We start from the raw sequence: 26,908 nt of genomic DNA, 5'->3' as shown, positions 1-26,908 counted from the left end.
TTTGTTGTTTTTTGTTTTTTTGTGTCCCGTTTGGATCTTTACCATCAGAATTGTTGTCTTAAGGCCAAGAAAGATGCCAAGCGGATTTATTTTACCAAGTGGATCATCATGGCCTTGCCATATTGGTCCATTTGATTGACCTTTATTATAATTATGAATTTATTTTATTTTCAGTTGCTACAAACGGGACAGACATGACTGGGGGATAGGACAGGGAGAAAGAATGAAAGAAAGAGAGGGAGAGAAAGAAAACCAAAGGGGGAGAAGAGACGGTGAGAAGGGGGGGAAGAAAGAAAAATCAAAACAAAAAAGAAACACCTGGGTCACCTGTATGGAGAAAAAAAACAGAAGAGAAAGCAAACAACAAAGAGCAACATAATAAAAAAACAGCACCATCACAATAAACTAGCTAGCAGTAGATAACAGTAGATACTAAATAATAAACGATATTGTGCAGCACGCAAGATAGACAGCGCACAATGTGCTTTGAGGCAGCAGCCAAGAAAGCTGTAGTCCGCGTCTGTGAACACCCGTGTGTACACCTGTGTGCATACCTGTGTGGATCAGCACGCTTGCATTCCAAAGGTTTCTCCATGTAACGATCTGCTAGGGAGTGTGGGGAGCCATAGCCCCGTCCTCCAGGGCATGAAGCAGGTATGGAGGAGATCAAAACTCCAGACATCCAGAGGCCCCCAGAACACAAGAGACCAAGGAAGACCAACAGAGGGGCAGCCGCGCCACTGTCCCAGTAAGAGCTGAGGAGAGTCCCAGATGAGGGCTCACTCAGCAGCAGAAGCCAGGGGGAGTTGCAGTGACACGCCCGTGAGCTCCGCCAGCAGCCAGCTGTGCCTGAGTGACCAAGCCCCAGGCCGAGAGGCCACTTCGGAGGCACCCCACCTCCGAAGTGGCCCGAGCGAGCCCCAGGCTCCAGGCCCCGATAAGTGGCCGCCAAGGAGTGAGCCGGTGTGTACCCGGACGCCCATCCCCAGACACAAAGAACCACCAACGCACTGACACCTGAGGGAGTCCGCCACTGGCAGGGGAAGTGGTGGTGGGTGGAGATAGGCCTCCAAACCTTGGAGGGCCTGAGATGTCTCCAGAGAGGTGGCGTCTGATACCCAACCTGACATATAGACACAGACATACAGGCACACACAGACACAAACATCCATTCCCACCCTCATGCTCTCATATGCACTTACTCCACACTCAACCAACGTGGAGACAGACATAAAGAGACGCTGTACACACGATCACACTCCCCAAGCGTACTCTACGAACCGGGTCTAGGTACCCTTGCCCCTGGAGGGGGGAACTGCACCCAGACCCAGGTGGTGTTACCTTTTTCCCTGCGGTGGGGGGAGGCAGACCGCCCCGACTCCGCAGCGGCAGGGAGGCCCCACACTCCAGACCGCAGTCGGAGGGCCAACTCCTCCTCCTAGCCCCCCCGCTCCAGCAGGCCGCAGAGAACGGGGGTGAGAGAAGACTCCAAACCTCCCTCCACCCGCTCATTGTAGTGTTGATGCATGTGTGTTCTAAGGTGCAATTAAAACCCAGGACGGCATGGAGCTACCTGCCAGAGAGCAGCAGGTAAGCGCATAGTCCCTCCTGCTGGCCCTCAATGTCTACGTGTATTTAAAATTGAGAGGTGGGCAACGACGCCAGGGGTGAGGTTGTACACCCTGATGGTACTTTGGACTCCGTGTATCGTGCCCACCCCCAAGATCCTATATGTATGTGTAATGAGAGTGTGAGTAATGTGAATGTCTAAGTTGTGGGATAAAATTGAGGCAGAGGCAGCCAGAAGGGGACAGGGGGGGGGGGGGGGTAGCCTCCTCTGCACCCTGGTGACATACCCCTACTCCAAGGCCCTGCATGTGTGGGTGGTTGTGGTGGAGCGGGAAGAGCGAGGCAGCTGGAGATGGGGAGGGAAGGAAGGGAGGGGCAGGTGACTCCTCCCTGGGGCCAGCTCCCCCGCTGACCCCAGTAGGCACTCCCATACTCCGCGACCCGCCAGGGAAAGGGGGCCCAGGCCCATCCAGACCGGGGCCCAGTGCAGCAGCGCCCCCTGGCCCCACAGAGCCCGGGACAGTCCACCCAACCCCACCACAGAGAAAACTGCACCCACCCCACCATCCACTCATCTTCCAGACTACATAAGACAATAGACGCCCAGGCTGAGATCTTCCTCCACCTCTCCTGTATCTCCCCCTCCTGCAGAGAGTTCCTGAGGAGAGGAAAGCTCCTGCAAGGTGTGACAATCTCCCCCACCAGTTGAAGAGCCCCCGAGGTGGCTCGACGCACCGGCAGCACCCTGCGCCTGGGATGGGCCCCCATGCACCCACCCGCCCACAACCCCGGCAACACACCAAGTTGACTAGTTTTTGGTGTTTTTATAATAATGGTACTGTGTACGGATAAAGTGTGAAATATTTCAAAAATATTAAAATGTTAAAATGTATGTATATATTTATGTAATAAAAATGCTATACTACTTGTGGGGATAGGTTAATTGGATAATCCAAATTGCCACTAGGTGTGAATGTGCGAGTGAATGTGAGAGCGAATGGTTGTCTGTCCCTGTGTGTTGGCCCTGCGACAGACTGGCGACCTGTCCAGGGTGTACCCTGCCTCTCGCCCTATGACAGCTGGGATAGGCTCCAGCGCCCCCCGCGACCCTGAAAAGGATAAGCGGAAGCGAATGGATGGATGGATGAAATGCTATACTATAGAATATGGTGGAAGGTTAGGATTTGAATTCTTTATTCTTTATTGTCCCACAAGGGGAAATTAGTTTAGCAGCAGGATAAAAATAAACAGAACAATAATATAAAATAATAATGACAATTAATAGTGATAGAAAGTCCAAGGACAGTTATTGCCATGTAGGAGACAAGATGGAGTAAGGATAAAAGAAACCTGGAGTGTTTTAGTCTTCGTCGGAAGGCAGCAACTCAAACTCACTGTGAAGTGGATGGTTCAAACAGTTAATAATAGAATGAGCCTTTCTAAGCACATTTTTATTGTAGATGGACAAAAGTCCATCTTGCCAGCGCCCTGAAATTTTGCTAGCAGTTTTTACTATAAGTCCCAACCGATTCTTATTCTTACTGTCAGGTTACCAAACCAGGCAGCGATACAAAAGGACATCACAGATGGTGTATTATTATTATTATTATTATTATTATTATTATTATTATTATTTGTGGACTCATGTTCTAGTTTTGGGATTTTCTGGTTCTGGGGTTCTGGGTTGCTGCTCTCTCTGTTGGTCCCTGGTGTTAGTGTTTCCTCTGTCTCGTCAGGTCCAGCTGTGTCTCCCACCTGTGTGTGATTCCCCAGTGTCCCTCTGTGTGTATTTATGTTGTGTGAATTGGTGTGCTCGTTACTGGTCCGTCTGTGTTCGTCTCCTGAAGACTGTTTGTGAACCTCTCTGTGAATCCACTGTGTGCTCTCCCTGCTGTCCTCCCTTAGTGTTCAGGCCGTTCTATAGTTGAGTTTTCCCAGAGATTAGATTAGATTATCCTTAGCTCTGTTTTTGCCATCCCTACTTTGTGTTCTGTCATTTATAATAAATCTCCCTCGCATCTCAGTAAATGCCTGCATTCGAGTCCTTTATCCCACACACCACAAGACTGCTGCCCCAGCCGTGACAGGTTTAGCCCCTAACAGCAGAAAGTATTTAAGGCTGCCAGTTGTCATTAGACAGAGTGATTGTTGTGCTGTGAGGAAGCTTGTTGTGCGAGTCATTGTCACAGCTGTAGAGCTATATGGGCAAATAAATGCCAGTTGTTTCCACCATCTTGTGTCTTGGTCTTCCTCATTGTAAATCCAGTTGCAAAAAGCCGCTCTGTCACAGGTGTCAATAAACTCAAGCGTCTCGAAGTGCTGGTCCTGTGCAGGAATGGTTCTGTCTGGGGGGGGGGAAATACCAACGGCTGTGAAGCCGAATAGGGTAACCAGGGTACCACCAGCCACCTCAGTTTATACACCATGTAAAATTATCAGGCTGTTGTCTCCTCCCAGGCTCATTTTGGAAACTTTCCTATGGGTCGTATTTGAGGGCAGTTGGCATATTCTAGGTAGCTGGAGAAAAGCCAGATAAAATACAGCAATGAGCCGGTGTTGAAGGGTCTTTTAGCATGACTGGAATTTTACTTTAACAGGCCAAAAATTGACAGGCATCCTGCTGAATTATATGTTACTCTCACATTTTAGAGACCAACCAGCTTTGTTACTTTTAAGCTTCTGTTTAGACACAGAAGAGTTCACAAAAGCCATAAGCTAGAATCTTTAACAAGCCCATGTAAATGGGTTATATGCTGAAGACATGTTTTTCTATCACCAAGTCTCTGTTTGTGAAACAGGCTGCAAAAACACTAATGTTAAAAGGTCATTTGAAAGTCCATAAAATCCAGCATTATTGACAACCACTGATAGTCAGCTTTTGTTTTGAAGAACTTTTATTTTGAAAGTTTTCACACTTCTTGTAATGCTGTCAGTCATCAAAACATTCAATGTAGTACTGGTTGTAAGGCTGTGACAGTGATATTAATAAGATTAACAACAGCCGTGCTAAACTGGTTTAAAGCTGTTCCTTTAATGGTCCTGTTAAACAGGACACACTGACCCCCATATACCTCCACAGGATCAGCCATGATGAGTTTAAGACTTTGAAAGAGAAAGGATGATGTGACCATGTGGGTTGGATGGCTTGCTGTGGTGACTAGAAGTACGATAAGGATATGAGATGTTTAAAAAACCCCAAACATCATCAGGGAGGAACACAGAGAAAAAGGAGGGTGTAGGTAATATAGAGATAAGGATTTCACTCTTTACCAAAAGCTTACCAAGAGAAAACTATCTCACACTGAAAAACTTCTTTCACCATGAGGGACAAAAACTTTTCATGTACAAAATGCTAAAGTATCACATTTAAATTGTGTATTATATGGGTGTTGTCACAGTGTTAAGACAGCTTGTGGTTCTGATATTCAGCTGTAATGATATCAATGCTTATGTTTTATACCGATTCTTTAGGCTGTGCTTTTCTGGCATTCATGACAGAACTGTAAATCCTATTACATCTAACACTAGATGAAAGAGGTTTGTTTTGATGTATTTATTATGCATGTAGATGAAAAGGTTTTGTCATAGAGATTGAACGGACTCTGAGAGTTGAATACAGCTCACAAAAGTTTATTTACAAAGACCGGGTGATATATACAATGTGAGGGGCTAAGGCTTCCAGGGATCCACGGGGAGGAAGGAAGGCCACACCAGACTCAAACGCTGCAAACATGCTAGGGTCCTTTTCAGTCACTCCACACCACACAGGTCCAAGGAATCTATGTGCAGGAAACAGACAATTAGTACAACGCTAGGAAATCACATGAAACGCAAGCGCTGGATAAGCCAGTTACACTAACACAGGTTGCACAATGATTCAGTAGCAAGAAGCACCAAGCCACCGCCTTAAGTAGTGGCCCAGAGAGACAGGCTAATGAGCAGCAGGTGAGTCATTGATTGCAGGTGCGTGGGCCCAAGGCAGGAACCCATAACAAATTCCCCCCAGGCGGAAAAGAGGCAGGAAAGAAAGAGCGAGAGAGACAAAACAATAACAAAACATGTGGCTCCTGTGTGAACCAGCCAGGGAGACCCAGGGACCATGACAGGTTTGGGTATTAAACACATTGAAACAATTTTTTTCTGATTATTTTCCAGGTACAAAATTTACAGTGGGTGATGTCAGTACATTATGGATGCAAAATTCCACTGAAAAAATATAATTCTTCATAAAACTAAAGCTAATCTTGTGAAAAAAAACATAAAAGATACCAAAACACAGATTAAGTCAATAAAAATCCAAAGCCTTGTGCTCCATAAAAACTTTAAATTATGTTTCTACAATAAAATAAGCACTGTGTTTCCTTTGTTCTCTGTCGCGTCGTTAATGTCTACTCGCCCTCAGTCTACGCTCTGTGTTTCGGTCCCTGTTTATCTGCCTGTCAGTTTATATTTTCCCAGTATAGTTAGTCCTCTGTTCAACCTGCAAATAAAGCTGTTTACTTTGAGTTCAACTTTGCCTCACCGAATCCCGCATTTTGGGTCCTTCCTCCCTGCCTGCCTGCACACAGCCATGACAGCCCATAAAAATTATGAACAGAATCGGTGACAAAGGGCAGTCCCCCTTCTGAAAGATAGAAACCACCACCCCGGTCTGCCAATCCAGAGGTACGGCCCCTGATCTCCATGCAACATTGTAGAGGTGTGTCAACCAAGATAGCCCTACAACATCCAAAACCTTCAGGAACTCAAACGTCATCCACCCCAGGGGCCCTGCCACCAAGGAGTTGTTTAACAGCCTCAGTGGTGACCTCACAACCAGAGATAGAATAGTCGTCCCACTTGTCCCCAGAGGTGGCCTCCGCTCTTGGCTGAAAATGACTCCAATATTCATCAGTTTTACCAAGGCCAAGAGAATTACCAAATTTCCCCTTGTGTTACCAAATTTTTCCTTGTGGGACAATTAAAGGTTTATTCTATTCTATGCCATCCAGAGTAAGGTAGATACCATATTTCTAAGATTTTTAGGGTCAAATACAATAAAGTTTTATCTGAATTTAGAAGCAGAAAATTAGAGGTCACCCAGGTCTTTATGTCTTTAAGACATTCCTACAGTTTAACTAATTGGTGTGTGTTATCTGGCTTTTATCTGGTTTAATCAGTAATTAAACAATAGTAATACCATTGTTATAGTAAAGTAAATAACAATGGTATTGAAAGTAGCCGTACATAATGTTATATCTGTGAAATGATCCCAAGTATTTTTTTCACTAATGGTTAAAATTTTATTTGTTAAGAAATTCATGAAGTCATTACTAGTTAATGTTAAAGGGATGGTTGGCTCAACAGAGCTCTGACTTTTTGTCAGCCTGGCTACAGTGCTGAAGAGAAACCTGGGGTTGTTCTTATTTTCTTCCATCAGTGATGAATAGTAAGATGTTCTGGCTTTATGGAGGGCTTTTTTTTTTTTTATAAAGCAGCAAACTATTTTCCCAGGCTTTCTTTTTCACTGGAGTTACATTATCCAGAGTCGTACATAGTGAACAAGTAGAATTATTAACAAGATAATCGACTGCTGTGCACAAATACTGTGGTACAGTGGTACAGTTTAAATACACAACTCACAATTAAAAACCGTCTTTCCAGTAGTGTACCTGGTTACACTGTATGAACAGAAGGGGGAGTAGGTTGACCGCGTTTTAGATACAGTATTGACGCTTCAGAGCTGGACTGGGAGCAGCCTGCTATCACAACCAGAGCCTGAAAGCTTGTTTCTGTTCCCTACAAGCCGAGCTACACCCATTAACAAGGGACTAGCGAGGCTTCGTTTGAAGTATTGGAAAGCTGTGAGTATCTGTTCCTATAATAAGATGTGCTTCTACTGAGAAGGCACATTTAGTGTTAAGGCAGCTGTGCTGAGACGGACAGGCAGTCAGTGGGGCTGACTGAATGATTTTCATAGGATCCCAGAGTGTTCCAGGATTTGCTTTACCAAAATGAGGGCAAAGAACTGAGGCTGTGACCTGAGCCAATTAGGCTAGTTAGCTAGCTAGACGCTAAATGAAAAGTGAAAAAAAAATACATAAAATATGTAACCTTGTGTTTTTGGCGCGTTCTCATTTGGAATAGCATAAAACAAGAGATTTTGATTATTAGGTAACATTACCTTCATTTACAAAGCAGTAGCTCGGCTAGCTAATGTAGCTGAGAAGCTATACTTATTTTAGCTCTGTCATGCTTTTGTCCCCGACTTCACGCTTAATGAGAAGTGCGGCTGACAAATACGCTTTGTTTACGTTAGTGGTTAAGTATTAGTGTCGATTTAACCGCAGAAGCCAAGTAGATAAAAGGGAGGCAACTTAAAACTCTTAAGCCATTTAGCGTTTTAGCATTCCTTAACCAGTGCATATAGGACCTAACGCTACTCTTAGTGCAGACGCTCTTCGTTTATTTTGGCTACAGATGACAGAAGGTAATAATCTGAGCGGACTGTTAAGGAAACCTTTACTGTTCTGGCAAATTGGTTATTTGATACTGTGTTGCTAAACACTATATGTAAATCTGTACAACACGTTACCACGGTAGTTTTGCTGTATAGATATAAATAGCTGTGATGTTTTCAGTGCTATTCTGTTACACCTTTGAGCATATGACTACTTCATAACTGACAGTTTAGGCTCTTGCCTGATGAGGTTTTTATAACAGCTGAATGACCTTTTTTGCTGGAAATCCGGACTTATCTTAGCAGGAGAAATCACTGACATAATTCACCTATTCCACAGTTAAAATAGTAGGAGGTTTTTTTTATTTTTTGTAAATAAGAATCTCTGTGTATTACCCAGCAGTTTATAAGAACCAGGCTGAACCATGTGGATGTGCCTGCCTGGACTTTTCAGTTTGTGGCAGGACTTTACCTTATTTGTGAGGCTTACAAAAATGGTCTTGTCAAGCTTCTCCAGTGGGCTTCTTTAATGTAAGAATACTAGAAGTGTTCAGGGATGTAGGTCTGTTTTTTTTTGCAAGGTTGTCTACACATATGCTCTATGCAAACAATCAGGTTTGCTTAGACGTTTGATGCCAGCTTAAAAAAATGTTTTAGATCTGGTCTGTGCATTTTAATAGTTGTAAAATTATGTGTGTAATTACGGACATTTTTAACTATATGCAACAATACAGTGGTAAAAAATCCATTAAATAAGCAGGCAGAATCATGAAACAAAGCAGACAAAACATGTGGGACTACAAAACATATTCCAATACAGAAAGTGCTGCTAAACTGTTGAGGCTGAGAAGTGATATAAAAATGTAACTATGAGACAGTATAAATGTCTGTTGTCAGATTATGCCACCACTAGCAATAATAATAATAAGACATCCATCCATTCTGTTCCGTTTATCCTTGTCAGGGTCACGGGGGAGCTGGAGCCTATCCCAGTGTACACCCTGGACAGGTCACCAGTCCATTACAGGGCTAACACATAGAGGCACACAACCATTTGCACCTATGGGCAATTTAGATTTACCAGTTGACCTAACCCCTCTAACTGCACGTTGGTAACCACAGAAGGTCCTGGCTTCAATTCCACCAACAGGCCAGAGTCTTTCTGTGTGGAGTTTGCATGTTCTCCCACAGTCCGAAGACTTCAATAATACTGATAATAATTATTGTTTATATTATTTAATTGTGACATTAATGAGAAAAGGCAATTTTCTTAGCCTGTCTGACTGTTCTAGGTGTGTGAAAACATTAGGGAATCATTATTCTTTCATTATCGCTGTTACAGCCGCACACTGTCCTGCTTACCTTAATTTTTTATTCAGTTACAACCTTTTGGTCTGTGTGACCTTCGTCAGGTACAAAGAAACAGTGTTCATACACGTTTGCGCATATATACACATTGAGTAAGATTCAGCCAATTAGGGATTCCTGGCTATTAGGTAAATGGTAAAATGGTAAATGGACTGGTTCTTATATAGCGCTTTTCTACTCTTCTGAGCACTCAAAGCGCTTTACACAACTTGTGCATTCACCCATTCACACCCATTCGCACAAGCACATTTTTCTAGGTGCTAGGCATGTCACACCTGCATAACAGTCCACTCAGAATGTCAGTGCAGTCATCAACAAACCAAATAACGTTTAACATCGCCATCTGATCCGATAACCGGACAATTCATGTCTCTTATATATTCAGAAATTATCACTTAAATTCATAAATTGCCACAATTACAGAACTAGTTTACAACAAATATTCCTACTTTATGCACAAACCAGTGATGTATAATATTTTAAAATACCAACATCGCAATATATAACAGTCACATATACCACTAAATACACTCATGGACACGCACTGGTGTGCATGGAGAGCAGTTACTGTAATATTTAGCAGTTTAACAGAAATTGTTCTCTCTGTCTCTCTCTTTTTTTAATTCTTAGCCTTTCCTCGCTGGATCATAGCAAACACACCTGACCTGAAGTCAGTTCAGCCGAAAAGGGAACACTAAGTTAATTTAGTGCCACAATGTTTAATCTAAAGAAAAAGGAGAAGGAGAAGAAGGAGAAAAAGGAGAGGATGTCTGCAGCAGAGCTGCGCAGTCTGGAGGAGATGAGCATGCGCCGTGGTTTCTTCAACCTGAAGAGGGAGTCGAAGCGGGAATCTAGGAACAAGCTTGAGATTTCCAACCCCATTCCCATCAAAGTGGCCAGCACCAGTGATCTCCCCCTCACTGACATTGAATTAGATGGCTTGAGTAACCGAAGCAGCATGATCCTGGATGACCAACTAAGCATTGCCAGCTCCAATGATGATCTGAAGGGTGAGGGTGGAGGAGGACAGGATGGACAACGCAGCTCAGTGCGAGATCGAGTTGCTCACTTTGGTTCACTTGCCAAGCAGAACTCTACACAGATGATGAAACGCTTCTCCTTTTCCCAGAGAAGCAAAGAGGAGAGCCCTTCAGAGGGATCCACCCCTTCAGGCCAGAATTCTGCTGCCCCATCCCCACAGGTGGAGAGTAAAGTTTTCAGCATGCTCCGCAAGCACAGCCTCAAGCAGCAGCCTGGAGCAGAAGCCCCCAAAAGAATCTGCATTCCCGAAGTGGTCGATAAAACCTTCCCTGCACAACTCCAGCTGCCAGCTGTGGTTGCTCCAAGTCCACCTGAAACCCGTGAACTGGAACTCCAGCGCCGTAACACTGGTGACTTTGGATTTTCTTTGCGTCGCACTACAATGCTGGACCGCAGCCCTGATGGAGGGGTGTACAGACGTGTGGTTCACTTTGCAGAGCCTGGTGCAGGCACTAAGGACCTGGCACTGGGCCTGGTGCCAGGCGATAGGCTGGTGGAGATAAATGGACGAAATGTGGAGAATAAGAGTCGAGACGAGATAGTGGAGATGATCCGTCAGTCAGGAGACACGGTGAGGCTGAAGGTGCAGCCAATACTGGAGTTAAGTGAGCTGAGTCGCTTCTGGCTGAGGAACACCGAGGGGCTGCGCAGGGAGGCCAGACTGGTAAGGACCTCTTCCACTTATATATTGCTTTGTTGGTGATCAGCAGTGGCATACAACCTTTTTGTCAGTTCTGCATATTTTGATTTTGAAAAGCCATGCACCTTTCAAACATGTAAAAAGTACAGAGTAATTGTCTCTATTGCCGAGATGTACAATTTGGGTGTTCCTGTGCTTATATTATTCTTTATCAATTGCTCATTGTTTTCTAGTTTATAAGTTAATTGTTAGTAGAAGCCTGGCGATTAAAACTTTCTTTAAAACATACGTTTTGTGCTGCTGATTGAACATAGCAAAGATGACTTTTATTTTCCCTTTCATGGTTTGAAATTATATTTTTGTCCACTCATTTCAAACTCACTTAAAAGGCTCTAAACAGAATTTTCTTACTCCGCCTCTTTTTCTTGACTAAACCCTTTTTGATTTTATTATAATTACCTAACCCTTACCACACCCAAGTTAATAATATATTTTTTTTTACAACAAGAATGTTCTGGACCTTTTTGTTTAGTTTGTTCTTCCTGCTTCTGTGTGAGGTTTCTTCTGCAGCCTCTAAACCCTTCTGATGACCTTCTGATCTTACATTTTCAGTCATTTTTGACTGCTGTCATCTGGCAAAGGCAGGTGAAAATGCTGACCTTAGTGGTGAGGGTGTAGCTAGATGATTGATGTATTTTTAGGTTTTAGCCTTTACAGAGCCCTTCCTCAGCAGCAGCTTGGCACAGACTTGCATTTCTGCAAAGTCAGCTTTTCCTTCATTTTTACCTGAAGTGCTGATACACTCAGCATAATGTGTGTTTACACAGCACTGAGTTCATCAGTACAACCACTGACTCGATATCGTACGGCTCAATAGCTTTTCGTTGACAGAATTACTGTTTTCATTTACTAATTCTTTCCTGTCACATTTACCAATTTAAACTACTGTCAACACTTCACAGATGTTTAACAGTATTTAGGTTGTAATGGTGATTCACTGGGCATAATTGTGTATTTTCTGTTAAGCTTTTAATTTGAAAATCCACCTCGTATGCTAATGGAAACTGAACGCAGTGTTAATGAAACTTGTATTGATGATTGCATGTTTAGCTGTCATAATGTACAAAACAACATTTTCAATAACCCGCTGAGTAGAATTGCAATGATTAGACAAGTAAAGATGGTAATATTTTGCTGATCCCCCCCTTTGTTTGATTCTGCTTTATATTTGGATCCTTGAACAGTTGTAATACTTTGTAGCTGAAAATCTTACATTCAGTTTGCGCTAATTGTATAGATACCTGGCTTTAACAGCATCTGAGTTTACTCCAGCGGGCTCAGTGTCCCGATCAGGGCATAGTTGGCAGTATCAGAGGACTTTGTTTGGCTTTGGATCAAGAGTCCTTGTGACACAGTCAGGCTGAAAGAGACTCTGATCCCCTACTCCCACAATGGAATTCATCTCCTCTGGGATGCAGGGAGTGACTGTGCAGCCCATGCTGCCTTTTTCTAAACAGGAGACAGAGGCAGTGGCTAACTGAGGAGGTCTTTCTCTACAGTGGCTGTTTGTTAGGAAAATGCTGCTCTGAGTACTGGATAAGGACTTACTTGTGTCATGTGGGGAACTTCTAAAGTTTTCATGAAGCAAACAGGAAGTGTACACCGGAGGGAACTTTGTTTTAAGTGTATAGACAATCTTTGGTCAAGTACGCAAACATTCTGCACACCACAGAATGATCCGTTTTGTTGATTTTTTTTATGTATGTTAAACAGCAGGCCTCTCTGTGTCTCTTTGTTCACTTTAATTGATATCACCAACTTGGGTTAAACAAAGGCAAGCTGACAAAGGGCCCATCATTCAATCTTGATAAAGTGTTGCCAAGTCACACTCCCAATTCCAACAGCAGCTGCTGGCTTTTCTGCATATTTTAAACATATTTTTAAAGCTAAGGTGTGTTGGTGCAATGAGTCTTCAACACAAGTATGAACACATTAAGACTTGATCAGGACTTGGAAGCAGGCAGACAGGATGCACTATTGTTTTAGCTGTGACCAGCATAGACAGGATATTCTTAAAAAAGCACGGGGATATCTTCGGAAACGAAACAACACATAGTACAATCATAGCCATATGTTTAAACTAAGGCCAGACACAGTAGCTGGGTCAGCTGATGTCAAAGCTTCTGTCAGTTGTTTTTTCGAAATGAACTTTTCTGCTGGTCATTTTGAGCATTTACTGATATTACTAAAAAACCATCAAAGAAACATTAGTGGTGTCTTCGCTCTTATGTATTTACATTGCACTGGGAACACCAGTCCACAGAGAGAAACACTGACCAGCCTGGCTGACCCTTTGAAGGGCTGCTCTAATGGTTTCCAGTTGCTGCCATAATGGAAAGCCCCTAACATGACACAAAGTAAGCCTCTTATCCAATTATACTCTGAGCAGCATTTTCCTGCTCAGAAGCCAGAGCTTCTGTCTCTTACCATGTTGTGTCCTGATGACTCTATTACACACACAAGCATACAAAGCATGAAAACAGTGGCAGCCATGCCGCCACAGCTGGTAACAGCTAAGAAGTTTGGCACACTCATAGTGTCTTGACCTGCCAGTCGCCTGGTCAAGGATATCCTGCCTTATCATCCTTTTCGATCTAAAAGGGACTATCAAATTGTTATATTGATTGATTGGCAATTGTTATTGTCATGTTATATTCAGTAAGACTTGAAACAAGTGACTGAGTTAGTTCCCGTTCTACTAAACAAATGCGCTATACAAATACAGGCCATTTACCATTTATAAACAAGGGGATGTCCTTTTAGTCTGTTTACTTCCCGCTGTTTTTCTCCCTATCTTTTTGAATTTTGTCTTTGATTGGATCTGGCTTTCAAATGTCTTTACTGGCTGTCTCTGTATTAGGGTTTCCTACTTTACTGATGGCTTTCTTTCTATGTTAAGGCTCATTAGGCGCTAAGATAGTGATGTTTTAATTGTATAGAGGGCGAAATAATTAATTGGTCTCTTGCTGAATTTGTAAGTTTGCCTTCTTTGAGAGTCAAAGTCAAAGTCAAAGTCAGCTTTATTGTCAATTCTGCCACATGTACAGGACATACAGAGAATAGAAACTACGTTACTCTCAATCCCTAGATAAAATAGCAAATGAACATTTAAATATAAGAGTGATTAAAAATGCAAGTAAAATAATTAAAAAGTAAAATTTAAATAAATAAATACAATACAATTTTTACATATAACAAGAAAGCTATACAATATACAATATAATGAGTAAATGACATTGAGTGCAAACCAGGCAGAGTAGTGCAAATGGAGATTTAGTAGTGTACGGTAAGAGATAGTGTAACAACAAAGTCTTATGAGGTAGTGGCAGTCCAATGCTCCACAAAGTGACTGGTAACTGGTGCAGGCCAGTGAGTGAGTTAGAGAGTGTGTGTGTGACAGAGTTCAGTAGGACCGTGGAGGAGAGAGGGGAGAGGGGGCAGAATCGGGAGGGAGTTAAGCTTCCTGACAGCCTGATGGATGGAGCTGTCCTTCAGTCTGCTGGTCCTGGCCCGGAGACTCCGCAGTCTCCTCCCCGATGGCAGCAGCTTGAAGAAGCTTTGCATTGGGTGCGTGGGATCAGCCGCTATGCAAAGGGCTTTTTTAGTGAGACGGGTGCTGTAAATGTCCTGGAGGGAGGGGAGAGCGACACCAATGATCCTCTCTGCAGCTCTCACTATGCGTTGGAGGGTTCTATGACAGGACGCATTGCAGGCTCCAAACCACACAGTGATGCAGCTCGACAGGATGCTCTCGATGGTGCCTCTGTAGAAAGTGTACATGATGGGGGCTGGAGCTCCTGCTCTTCTTAGTTTGCGGAGAAAGAAGAGACGCTGCTGTGATTTCTTGGCCAGTGCTGTGGTGTTGTACGTCCAGGAGAGATCCTCTGTGATGTGCACACCCAAGAACTTGGTGCTGCTCACTCTCTCCACAGACGCTCCGTCAATGGTCAGAGGAGCATGTTGGGTGTGCATTCTCCTGAAGTCCACAACAATCTCCTTCGTCTTCTCCACATTCAGAGAGAGATTGTTGTCAGCACACCACGTGGCCAGGCGTCTCACCTCACTTCTGTAGTCGGTCTCATCCCTGTTGCTAATGAGACCCACCACCGTTGTGTCGTCCGCAAACTTGATGAAGAGGTTGGAGCTGTATGATGGAGTGCAGTCATGGGTCAGCAGAGTGAAGAGGAGGGGGCTCAGCACACATCCCTGCGGGGCCCCCGTGTTTAAAATGATGGTGCTGGATGTATTACTGCCGACCCGTACTGCTTGAGGTCTTCCGGTGAGGAAATCCAACAGCCAGTTGCACAGTGAGGTGTTGAGCCCCAGCTGGACCAGTTTTTGAGTGAGCTGTTGGGGGATTATGGTGTTGAATGCTGAACTGAAATCTATGAACAGCATTCGAACATATGAGTCATTTTTGTCCAGGTGTGTGAGTGCCGAGTGGAGTGCAGTGGAGATGGCATCATCGGTTGAGCGGTTGGGCCGATACGCAAACTGGAAGGGATCCAGGGAGGGGGGCAGGACAGTCTTGATGTGTTGCATGACTAGTCGTTCGAAGCACTTCATCAGGATGGGAGTAAGTGCAACAGGACGGTAGTCATTAAAGCAGGAGGGAGATGACTTTTTTGGAACCGGAATGATTGTGGTGGCTTTAAAACATGTGGGGACGACAGCCTGGATGAGTGATATGTTGAAGATGTCTGTGAAGACATCAGTGAGTTCCACTGCACAGTCTCTCAGTACACGACCAGGAATGTTGTCAGGACCCGGAGCTTTACGTGCATTGATCCTGCTGAGGGATCTCCTCACGCTGTCCGGGGACAGAGTCATCACCTGGTCACCAGGAGGGGGTGGGGTCTTCTGTGTGAGAACTGAACAGTGTCTCTCCACCTAGTCACATTTTGCTTGTGCATCAAATAAAATGCAAAGCGTTAAGGTAATTTATTTATTTTATGATTATTTTATAATGTGTGTGGTCATCGCTATAGCAATGTGGCTGAGCATCTTGTGACCTGATTAGCGTTAGATACGAACGCTACAACAAAGGTGGACGTCGGGGTGTGGATATATCTGCTGCTTGGTCTGTGGCTTTTCGTCAGAGTCACGGGCCACTATGTTGGGTTTTTTTTTTTTTTTGAAGCTTTTCTATCGTTGCTGGGTTTCAAAAATGGTGGTTTTAATTTTTTCACTTTGGAACCATGGCCGAGCAAGTAGTATTTCAGTACCAGGTACTATGCCTAATGGAAAACCTTTAAAACCGTTGCAAGTCGATCTGAGTAGGTACTAGTGGAAAAGGGACTTATCTGTCACTCCTAAGGCATACCTGACCATTGTCTCGATGTCCACATACATGTCCTGCACCACCCTCACATACTTCTGTACCACATCTAGTTTCCTGATACAGTACCAAAGTTCTTCTCTTGGCTTACTCGGTCACCCTGACCTGCTGCCCATCAAGCTAAAAAGCATCCTTTCTTCTTTGTCAGTGTCCAGCCTCTCATACAACTCAGTAGAGCAGGGCGATATGACCAAAAATGTCTATCACGATATACATTTGAAAATCTGCGATAATGACACAACTGACGATATAATTGACACTAGACAAAATACTTTACAACTCTACAACTTTATTAGTGCAAAAAAAAACAACAACCCATCAATGTATTTTGCACTTACACAAGCAGCTTTTTAAGTGCATTAAAGTTATATAAAAATTTGCAGTGCAAATGCAAATCCTTGCTGACAGTTTAACCAAAAGGCATTTCCAGTGGAAATTGGCCGACATATCCTCAGCATAACCATGTATAATATCCACAAAACTTAAAAAGAGGTTATACAAACACTTATGTTGAAGCACAGTACGTATCACTCCGAGGCTCCTGCCTACGATAGCCGTAACGCTCCGACAGTCCATCAAGTGGTGCGGCTTCGTAGCTTAGCAAAGTCGTACTGAAACATTTGACAGATTTTCGAGCGCCGTGTACATAAAATCGTTTCGAGGTCAGTAAACACAACCAGAGTTCATACATAAGGCACACGGGGTTATAAGGGGCACTGTCGATTTTCTGAAAAATCAAAGGATTGATTTTAAGTGTGCCGTATTTTCCAAACAACACGGTAATAATGACGGCCCGCTAGCATGCTCTACCAAAAATAGTGCTTTGTTGTATATCTGACGGACGAAAGCCAAACCAGTTCCACACCACTGAAGTTGCAGCATTTTTACAAACCAGTTCTGGTTCATCTGTTTCATTCAACGATCCACTTTCGCTCTTCTCATTCTTCGTCGCAGCCATGTGCGTATGTAAACAAAGGCACTGGCGCATGTGCGTTTTACCCATATTCTATCGCGATATGTCATTTTCCTATCGTTGCCCAACATTACACCGGTATTACCGTAAACGGTATGATATAGCCCAGCCCTACAACTCAGTATAAGCCTTTTCTTTTCCCTTGTTCGCCTTTTTTCAAACAACTTGCCTCATTCATAATGCATGACACAAAGCCCCACATTTTTAAGTCGCAATTTAATATATTTTTTTTAGATGTTATTATTTGATATCTTAATAATATGCAAACATCTTTTACATTAACATGTCTTCATATCATATTTAACAGAGGTCCCGCACATTAAAGCGGGATGATTCGTTATGGAATAATGTGCTTAAGGCATTATTATATTACATTAGTTTGCAATGAAATGTAACTGAACTACAGAGAGACACTTGATAAAATTAGCACATCCTCTCAGTCAGCTGAAGAAAAGTGAATGTTGGCCTATGACACTGTTAAGACACAATGACGTCTGTGGTGTTCTATTATAAACACGTATGAAAACAGTGATATGTCAAGTTTTTGTCTTGGATGAGTTCCTTAGTTCCATGTTGCGCTCCTCATTTTTCCATCTCAAATCCATATTCCCCCTAAAAAGTGTTCAAGTAGTGTTATTATTGATGTAAGCATATATTAAGTAGAAAGAATGCCTTAACTTGTCATGTAATTGCCATTGCCAAGAAGCTTACATCTTTAGTATTTGGCACACTTTTGCATAATTATCTCAGCTATTTACAGCCACACCCTGTTAAGTAGGATAACATGCAGCATGGAAATGTTTAAGTAAACCTGCTAACTAGTAAATATTATTCACATAAGATTTTAACAGCAGGAATAAAAACTGAAAAGGTCTGAAATAAGAGGGCTGGGTGGAGCGTGAGAGAGACTGGAGGCTAAAGTAGTAAGAAGCCGTCTTTTCTTGTCTTAACAGGCTGCCTAAAAGCAACGGAAAGCACGTCTTCCCTTTAGGTCTCACTTTGGTATTTGTGGAATCTGTTTTCGAACAAATAGGCCACTTCCTGACCCTATCCTCCCGAGAATCTCTTGTGGAGGAAGAGGAATGAGTTTTTGAGGATCAGGGTTGATGGAGGAGGGAAGGAACTTGATGGGTTCATATGGCTTAGAAAACATCTTGGAAAACAGTTTGCTGTATGGTTTTCTGTATGGTAAACTGTTTTCTATGATGGTTCTACACGCTGTATTTAAAAAAACTTTTTTCGCACGTTGTTATTCAGCATGATCTAAACATCTGGAATCCAGAATAATGGACTCGGGATCATTGACTAAGACTGTGTTAAAGCTGACAGTAGTTCTGTACAAACACAGTGTCCTAATTAATGCTTTCATAAATGGAAGTGTTAATCATTTGTTTTCATCAATAAACAAAATGCAGTGACTGAACAAAAGAGAAATCTAAATCAAATCAATATTTGGTGTGACCACCTTTGCCTTCAAAACAGCATCAGTTCTTCTAGGTACACTTGTACACAGTTTTTGAAGGAACTTGGCTGGTAGGTTGTTAACAGCTTGGAGAACTAAGCATAGATCCTCTGTGTATGCTGGCTTCCTCACATCCTTCTGTCTCTTCATGCAGACAGTCTTGATTATGTTGAGATCAGGGCTCTGTGGGGGCCATGCCATCACTTACAGTACTTCTTGTTGTTCTTTTCGCTGAAGATAGTTCTTAATGACTTTGGCTGTGTGTTTGGGGTTGTTGTCCTGCTGCAGAATACACTTGGGGGCAATAAATAATCATTTATATTTCTGAAAGCATTCTTTTCTTATAGCATTTTTTTCACATCTGCCTAAAACTTTTGCACAGTACTGTACATGCATGTATACATAAAAAAAATATATACTGCAGTTGCTCTTGAAGATAAAAAGCTAATCACACCAAAGGAAATAAAATGTTCTTTGTGTACTTCTAGGCAGAGCAAAAAATGAAGATGTATCAAAAGCTTTTAGCCATGTACATCACATCAAGTCATGGCTAACAAGCAGTGGACAGAGTGTTTTCAGATACAACTACTATGGCATTAACCAGCCATAAAACCACGGACGGGTGCTGCTACAAGATCGTTATTATCTTGTCTAGACATCATACCTAACTATTAAAAACGAGGCCGTGTGTAAGAGCCATCAGAAATTCGGATTGTGTATAACCCGGAAACTGGTATGAATTAATCCAACTACACATAAATGGATGGGTATTTCTCTTTCAAAAGAGCTAATGCTAATAACACCACATACAAAGATGTTGCAACATCAATAAATAGGTCTTTTAACGTTTCAACATTCAACTGATGAGGACTGACAAGCCAGTAGACTGGAATGCCGTAGGACAAGTTTTAAGTTCTGTGATAAGTGATGGTTGGAGCACACATTTAATGGCGGTGCATAACTTTACATCAGTGTGTCACAGTTGCCTTTACTTAACATTATTGGTAATTACCCGGATATTTTTGTTTCTGTAATGGTTGCACTACGTGCATATGCTCCTTAATTGGAATAATGCTAAAATGTAACTATTGTTGTTATCCATAATTTTTTAAAATGTACTGCTTGCCAAAAAAAATAAGACAAATTGAAAAGCACATTATTATTTTCTTAATAACGACGCCAAATTGCATTTATTTAGTTGCATTCTTGAATAGAAAAATTTATTTTAGTGGTTGAATATGATATTTTATTAAATTCTTAATTCATACATTTTTTAAATTAATATTCTGACATTGGTTCTTGAAAAGGATTATCTAAATATGTCTGTATAGGTTCTCAGTCATCCAGGTCATGGTAGTTTAAGGAACTTGGACTATGGAAATAATATTTTTTCTTTATTTACTTACTTTTGACTTCACAAAGTCAAGTCTAGTGTGCTGGTTCAAATTTAGGTATAAAAACGTGAATTCAGTTTGAAATGCGGCATTTCTGTTCAAAATGGTGAAAAAGGGAGGAGTCTGTGTTAAAGCACTTGTAGATGTTCGAGGGTTCTCACAGTTTGATCAAGTATGCTTTGGAGTGGATTGCCAAGACTGATACTTGCGGTAAGGAAGAGGCAGAAAGCCGACTGAAGCAGATATCTGGCACCTCAAGATTTTAAGTACTAGAGCCAGAGCTCCATCTCAGATAAATACGTCTAGATCAGGTAAATGGACTGCTTCTTTTATACCACTTTTCTACTTGACCCTACTTAGCTTGTGAGCTCAGACAAGTTCGTGGTCAGGGTACTATGGCCATAATCAGGGTCTGAGAAGATCTCAAGAATGAATAAGCACATGACTGAATGAACAAGGCTTTAATGTAAAAATGGCTTATAAGAAGTCATTATTAAGCCCTGTTTGTACCTAGAAATGCCTGAGATTTGCTAGGGAGCATAAAAACATAACTGTAGACTACTGGAAGAAGGTACTCTGAATAGACGAGTCCACGTTTAAAGTGTGTTTCAGCATCATCCTGTTTATGTCTGCAGAAAAGCTGGCAAACATTTGGATGCTATAAGCAGTTCACCCAGATTGAAATCTCATGATCATCCTCACGCCACAAATCAAGATCTTGCATGAAGCTTCAGAATGAGGTAAATTGGAAGAAAAACTGTCAGTCAAAACAGAATTCAATGATTTGTAAGTCATTGAAAGCCTATATTTAATTTAAAGTACTGAAAATACAAGAGATTAAATGATAAATAAATAAACAAACTATGCCAGCAATGTATTTGAAAAAATCTGGGAGACTGGCATGCTTTTGGCTATGCTCGTCTCACTAATAACAAATGTTCAATTCTTGTAGAAGTAAACAAGGGCTTAAATACTTACTTTGCTTTCCCTGAGTAAGCCTTAATATGGACTACAGCAACAAAAAAAAGTATATGGCCTCAGCCTACAGAAAGGCCTTGGCCTTGGTGAAGTTGAACTTCTTGCTGTGAGGCGAGGGTGCACACCACCACACCACCATGTTGCCAAGTTCTGCATTTATAACATATTATTTTAAATATTCCTTGCATAAAGTATCAATAAGAGTATTTATTCTGCACGATGTGAATCCTCATCATTGAAATATTGACAACTGGCCTGTAGGTGTAAATAGACAGTGGAGTCCTGGCCTGACAAGTTAGCTCTTTTGTGTTGTGCCATCAGCTTAGTCAGAGGTTTTGTAGTTTCCCGGATGTATATATCATGTCATTCCTCCTGGCACTTAACAGCATGGACTATATTACTCTGTTTGTCCCAGGGGACCAGATCCTTCGGGTGGACCATGTTTGGGTTTGAAAGCTACAGAGAAGTGGTGTTTGGAGAAAATTTGCGAGTTAGCGTGGACCCCGTGCGTGAGGCTGCACGGTGCTAACACGTTTACGAGCTAACCGCACTAATGTGTTGATGCCGTGCAGCCCCACGCATGGGCAATCCGTGCTAATGTGTTAACGAGCTAACCGCACTAACGCGTTGAGGCCGTGCAGCCCCACGCATGGGGTAATCTGTGCTAGCGTGTTAACGAGCTAACCGCACTAAGGTGTTGATGCTGAGCAGCCACATGCACTGGCAATCTGCATTAATGCGGTTGTAACGTTAACGTCATTTTAACAAGATTAATGCTGGCAGCACTAATTTTTAGACATAAGTTGTAACGGCCGCCATTTTCTTTGTGAGTGTTTATTACATTGCGTGCTGCGGGGAAAAGCCTGTTCTAACGTTTAGAACAGCCTGTTTTAAGGTTTATTTTGAGGACCTGATGGCTGTTTATTGCTTCCCATCCGTAAACTCCATACTCTATCGTGTGATTCGTGCATAGGTGGTAGAAGAGGTTTGCCGTGTTTGAGTCTGAGGTGGGGACCGGTTTGCGACATAATTTGCATAGCACAGTTTTGTGGTCCGTGTCAGACTTTTCGTAGTCAAACCATGTCCATGCTACAGAGGTAGCCCGTCGTTTAGGAATAAGGTCCTCGATTTGTTTTGATTGGTCCTTCTGTTTTTAGCTATCTGGTTCTGCCTCATCTTCACTGGATTTGCTGGTATTATCTGTGCCCCAGTAAAAAGATATTGGCGTTAACAGTGTATTTTGCGACAAAACGAAACAAAAGATGGCGTATAATTTGAAATGATAAATGTTTTCATTTCATTATCCTATATATTTTGTCATATCGAACAGCCCTAATAATTGGTCATCTGGTAACTTCCCTACCACCCAGAGCCTGTCCCAACTCCTCTTTGAACTCTGCATAACATTTTTCCTTTTTCAACTTCTACCAAGAACCAGATCTATTCCCTGGATGAAAAAAGTCCAAACATGCTCCAGACTTGCTGTGGAGATATTGTTAATGCTAATATTGTTGTGCTAAAATAAATACCACATTTCTGAGGAAGCCAGTTACCTAGCTCTCAGCAGGTAAGAAATGTGTGTAAGAGTTAAAGAAAAGTGGCGGATTAGCACACCGCCAGAGCCCATGTCTTGGTTTGATACCACAGTTTGTTTTGGTCTGTCTCTGTTAGTGCTGCTGCTGCCTGAAAACCACACCGTCAGCACTCTCCTTTTTCTACACACTAAGCACAGTGACACAGCAGCATGGTCAAAACATGCTGTCTCCGTTGAAACACTTGGATGTTTCCCTGTCAACGCTATTATTGTTCACTAAAACTAAAAGAAAATCTAAACAAAAACTAAACTTTAAAAAGAAATTAAAACTGAAATGATTTTGTGGACTTGGAAACAAGCTAAAGTAAAACACAAATATATAGGAAATATCCCCAGTCTTAGTGTGTATCACCACTACTTTGATGAGGATCTATGCTCTCTATACAATAATACTTAATTAAAAGTAACACTCTAACTGAATGTGTTCTTTTTATTTAAGGAATCCCGCTGACTTAAGTAATTACACTGGGTCCTGTGGTTGGGGTTGTTGTTGGTATGTTGAGCTGGCAGTGGGAGAGATCCAGCTCTGTGTGTAATGTAACAGCAAACGTGTGTGTAAATAATGGATGCAAAGCATGTTCATGCCATCGGGGTCTGCTGTGGTCATTCACATGAGACTTTTCCATTTTATCTTGTGCAGCAACTAGCAGGTCAAGCCAACCAAAGTATATATCATTGTGATCATTAGCTCTGATGAGTCATTTAGTTATTTTGTTCTTGACAGCAGACACTTCCTGTATGAAACCCCCCAAAATGCAAGAGTAGGAATTCATTGCAACAAATGTAAGCATGCTCCTTGTTTTTTGGGTCTTATACTGTCTTGTGGTATTTGAGATATAGAACTCACCAAGGCACTGGTGCCACATAGATTGCAATGAATTGCACTCCATTCTGTGTGGCAGGGGTGTTTCAAACATAAGTGATTTCATGGTTTGGCTACTAAGCTGTTGTTCAGTAGAAGATGTGGTCAGAGTGAATCAGTCACATTAATCACTTTCATTTACCTCTAAGCACATGCTCTGGCTCATACTTTTGTTAAACTCGAGTGGATTCAAGTGGAGCTCCAGTTTTTCACCTAGTGCCAGGTTAAATTATGGTCTCGGGGCCCCATTTAAAAAATAAAATAAAAAGAAAGAAAAGTTTATTATAAATATATGCACACTTAAAAAGACCACATTTGTGCCACTCAATGAAAACTGCTTTTCAGTTTTTGTTTGACCAAATGGGCAGAGTGCCTCTGTGTTTTATCTATAATTTCCTCTCCTGACCTAAGCCCCGAGATTTCTGCCAGTCCAACACAGCAGACAGTGGATTAGCCTGATTGTACACTACGGTATTCAGTCATAAGTTATGGTGTGTGTGTGTGTGTTCACCTAACTAATGGCTTGCATATAGCAATCTAGTAATTTACAGATATTGTATTTACTTTTAACTATGCAAAAGACTACTGAAATATCATGTGAAATATGTTGGTTGAGTTTGAGCTTTAAGTCATATAAAATCTATCCCACCTCTCTTTTTTCTGTAAGAGTCAGTCATCCTTGAAATGCATCTAGGAAACCTTAGGGGAGGTGATTATGTAATTTAGGTTTTAGGGTTGCACATATAGAAACTTTTTTTTAAATTTATTCTTGTACCTGTACTCTACTGTGATTTTTATCCCTGATATCCCTGTGTTTTGTTTTTTGTTTTGTATTTTTTTGTCGTCAGTCCAAGTCAGAGTTACCCTGATGATATTGTCAGGAACTTTTTTCAGACTTGACAAAACTACAGATTACTGAGCCACACAACTCCCTGGTAAATTCGTAAATTCATGAATTGTAGTCATGCTCAACTCTTAAGTAATGTTGAGTGATATCAGGAGTTAGGGTGATATGACCCAAAATTCATATCTTGATATTCTTTAGCTGGATGGCGATATAAGATATATATCTTGATATGTTTTTTAAAGCCATAAAGTAAGAACAAAAAGAGAGTTCTTAGTCAAAGCTGTGTCCCAAATCTCACATAGGCACTTTTATTAACATACAGCATAGATGTACAAGAAAAAATTACTCTGAAATAAATTATCAGCATTTATTAAATAATAATGCTCCATAAATAAAACATAAAAAAATAATGTTGTTTTTGTGCATAACAAAAAAGCTCACAATTGTGCAGTCAAAATGTAAACTAAAAGATGCTGAGCATAACAACAAAGACAGACCGCAGCAGGTTTCGTGGTCAGTAAACACAACCAGAATTCATACATAAGGCGCACTGTCGATTTTTGAGAAAATGAAAGGATTTTAGGCCAGTCGTCAACGTGTTAACCCGGTTAGCTCATTAACGCGTTGACGCCGTCCAGCCCTACGCACGGGGTCATCTACGGTAACTCGTTAACAGAGATTTGCCCCGTTAATGCAGTTATGGCCTTAACGTCACACTGGCAGCACTAAAATAGTAATCTTCAAATGTTTTCTTTTTACTGACCAGCTCCTCTTTGATAGCTTCTGTGTCCATCTTGTCGTTGCCTGCAGGTGAAGCGATGGGGGAGGGGGAGTTGTGTTCAGTGAAGGGGAGAGGCGAGGCCGAGTAACGTTGTGTAGGGACAAAAGTGGACGAAAGAGAGGCAAACTTGCGGCTCCACAAGTATAATTAAAGTAACATAGACTATATCGATATAAACGATATTGTCACATCTCATATCTCGTATAAAAATATATCGATATATTTAAAAAGTCGATATATAGCCCAGTCCCATCAGGAGTCATTAACAGATCAAAAGTAATGTACCCAATTTTTCTCAAATAAAGTCAGTTAATCTGGGTTTATTTGACACACACATAAAACCAAAATGGATTCCAGTAGGAAAACAATCCTCCCCGGCTGTGTATGTGTATGTCTGCAAATACTGCAAAAAATCTTGTGAAGACGTGATGTTTTTCTGTCCTTGTAAATTGTGTGGCTTTGAAATGATTGCAACCTTTTACTGTTTTGTTGTTTTTCACTTACCTTTGTGTTAGATTGGCAAAGCTGTGACACTATCATTGGGTAGAAAAGTTGATGACCATTTCTAACACAGCCGGCTGATTTCAGGATCATCTTTTTGCTGGTACTAAATTGAATTGTGCTCCCACGGATCTTTGTGAAGTGTCAGCACGAGGCTTGGTACATAGATGTCACCAAATACACCCACCAAAGAGGGAAAAAATTATCATGAAGGCCTGAAGTTGACATAAACAAAGAACCCTTTCGCTCTTTGAACACATTTCCAAGTTAACTTTCAACAACCTAAATCCTTTATGGATTGTGATGTGTTCAGAAGCTGCAACCTGATTTCTTCTGACATCATTGACATGTCATCAATACATTCCATTGAACCACACATGCTTTTAGCTTTCATGATGCTGAGGGTTTTAGTCAATGAGGCTGTTTGTTTGGTTTTGGCAGCAGTCACTGGCCTGTGCTTTGCTGCCCCAATATCTCTTGCACTTTGATCAGATATGAATTACAGGAGCTGTAAAGGGCATCATCTGCTGTTTTGTTATGCCTATGCATGCCTCAGAAATTACAGTAGCCAAACAGAATTCGCATGCTTAGGAGTGAAGAAATATGTTCATTTGAGATGGGGTATTTTTTGTTTCTTTTGAAATGTAGAACTGTGTATGTCTGTTTGTGTATGCATTATTATCATCTTTGCGTTTTTAATTTTGTCACTACCAACAAATACTCAACTTTGCCACCTGCAGCCCTGCCTCTGCTCTTTTTGTTAGTGCTATTGTCTCTAAATTATACATAGCAAGTCTCACTACCATCTGTACACCTTATCTTTCATTCATGTTGCTATCCTGTGACAAATCACCTGACACCTGTCTCCACCCACTCCATCTTGCCTGAATTCTCTCCGCCTCTCTTGTGCATTTGTATGTCTGCCTTTGTGAGCACAAAGTGTAATATTTTGAAAACAAGGAAATATGGGGACCTTTGACTTGTTCAGTTTAGATTCTGGTTTAGGTTAGGTTAAAGATATTGCTATCAGCACACGTGGTATGAGACAGTCATGAGATCGA

At 41.8% G+C, this 26,908-nt stretch overlaps 1 protein-coding gene across 2 annotated transcripts in view; it reads left to right on the top strand.

The window, feature by feature from the left end:
- Nucleotides 1-6,904: 6,904 nt before the first annotated feature.
- Nucleotides 6,905-26,908, top strand: part of myo18ab (myosin XVIIIA b) — a 126,225-nt gene continuing 106,221 nt past the window's right edge. For both annotated transcript variants that reach the window (XM_085244820.1, XM_085244818.1), the window contains exons 1-2: nt 6,905-7,412; nt 10,007-11,081. In XM_085244820.1, coding sequence (XP_085100946.1) covers nt 10,092-11,081 — 990 coding nt within the window. In that variant the 5' untranslated portion in view covers nt 6,905-7,412; nt 10,007-10,091. The remainder of the gene's footprint in view (nt 7,413-10,006; nt 11,082-26,908) is intronic.

The sequence above is a fragment of the Mchenga conophoros genome, linkage group LG14 (genome assembly GCF_057382185.1).
Source record: "Mchenga conophoros isolate Kocher_MC1m ecotype Shallow Benthic linkage group LG14, M_conophoros_male_GT1.1, whole genome shotgun sequence".
In the NCBI taxonomy this organism is placed as follows: Eukaryota; Metazoa; Chordata; class Actinopteri; order Cichliformes; family Cichlidae; genus Mchenga; species Mchenga conophoros.
Note: the sequence above shows the minus strand (reverse complement) of the source record. Positions and strands in the feature narration are given on the sequence as shown.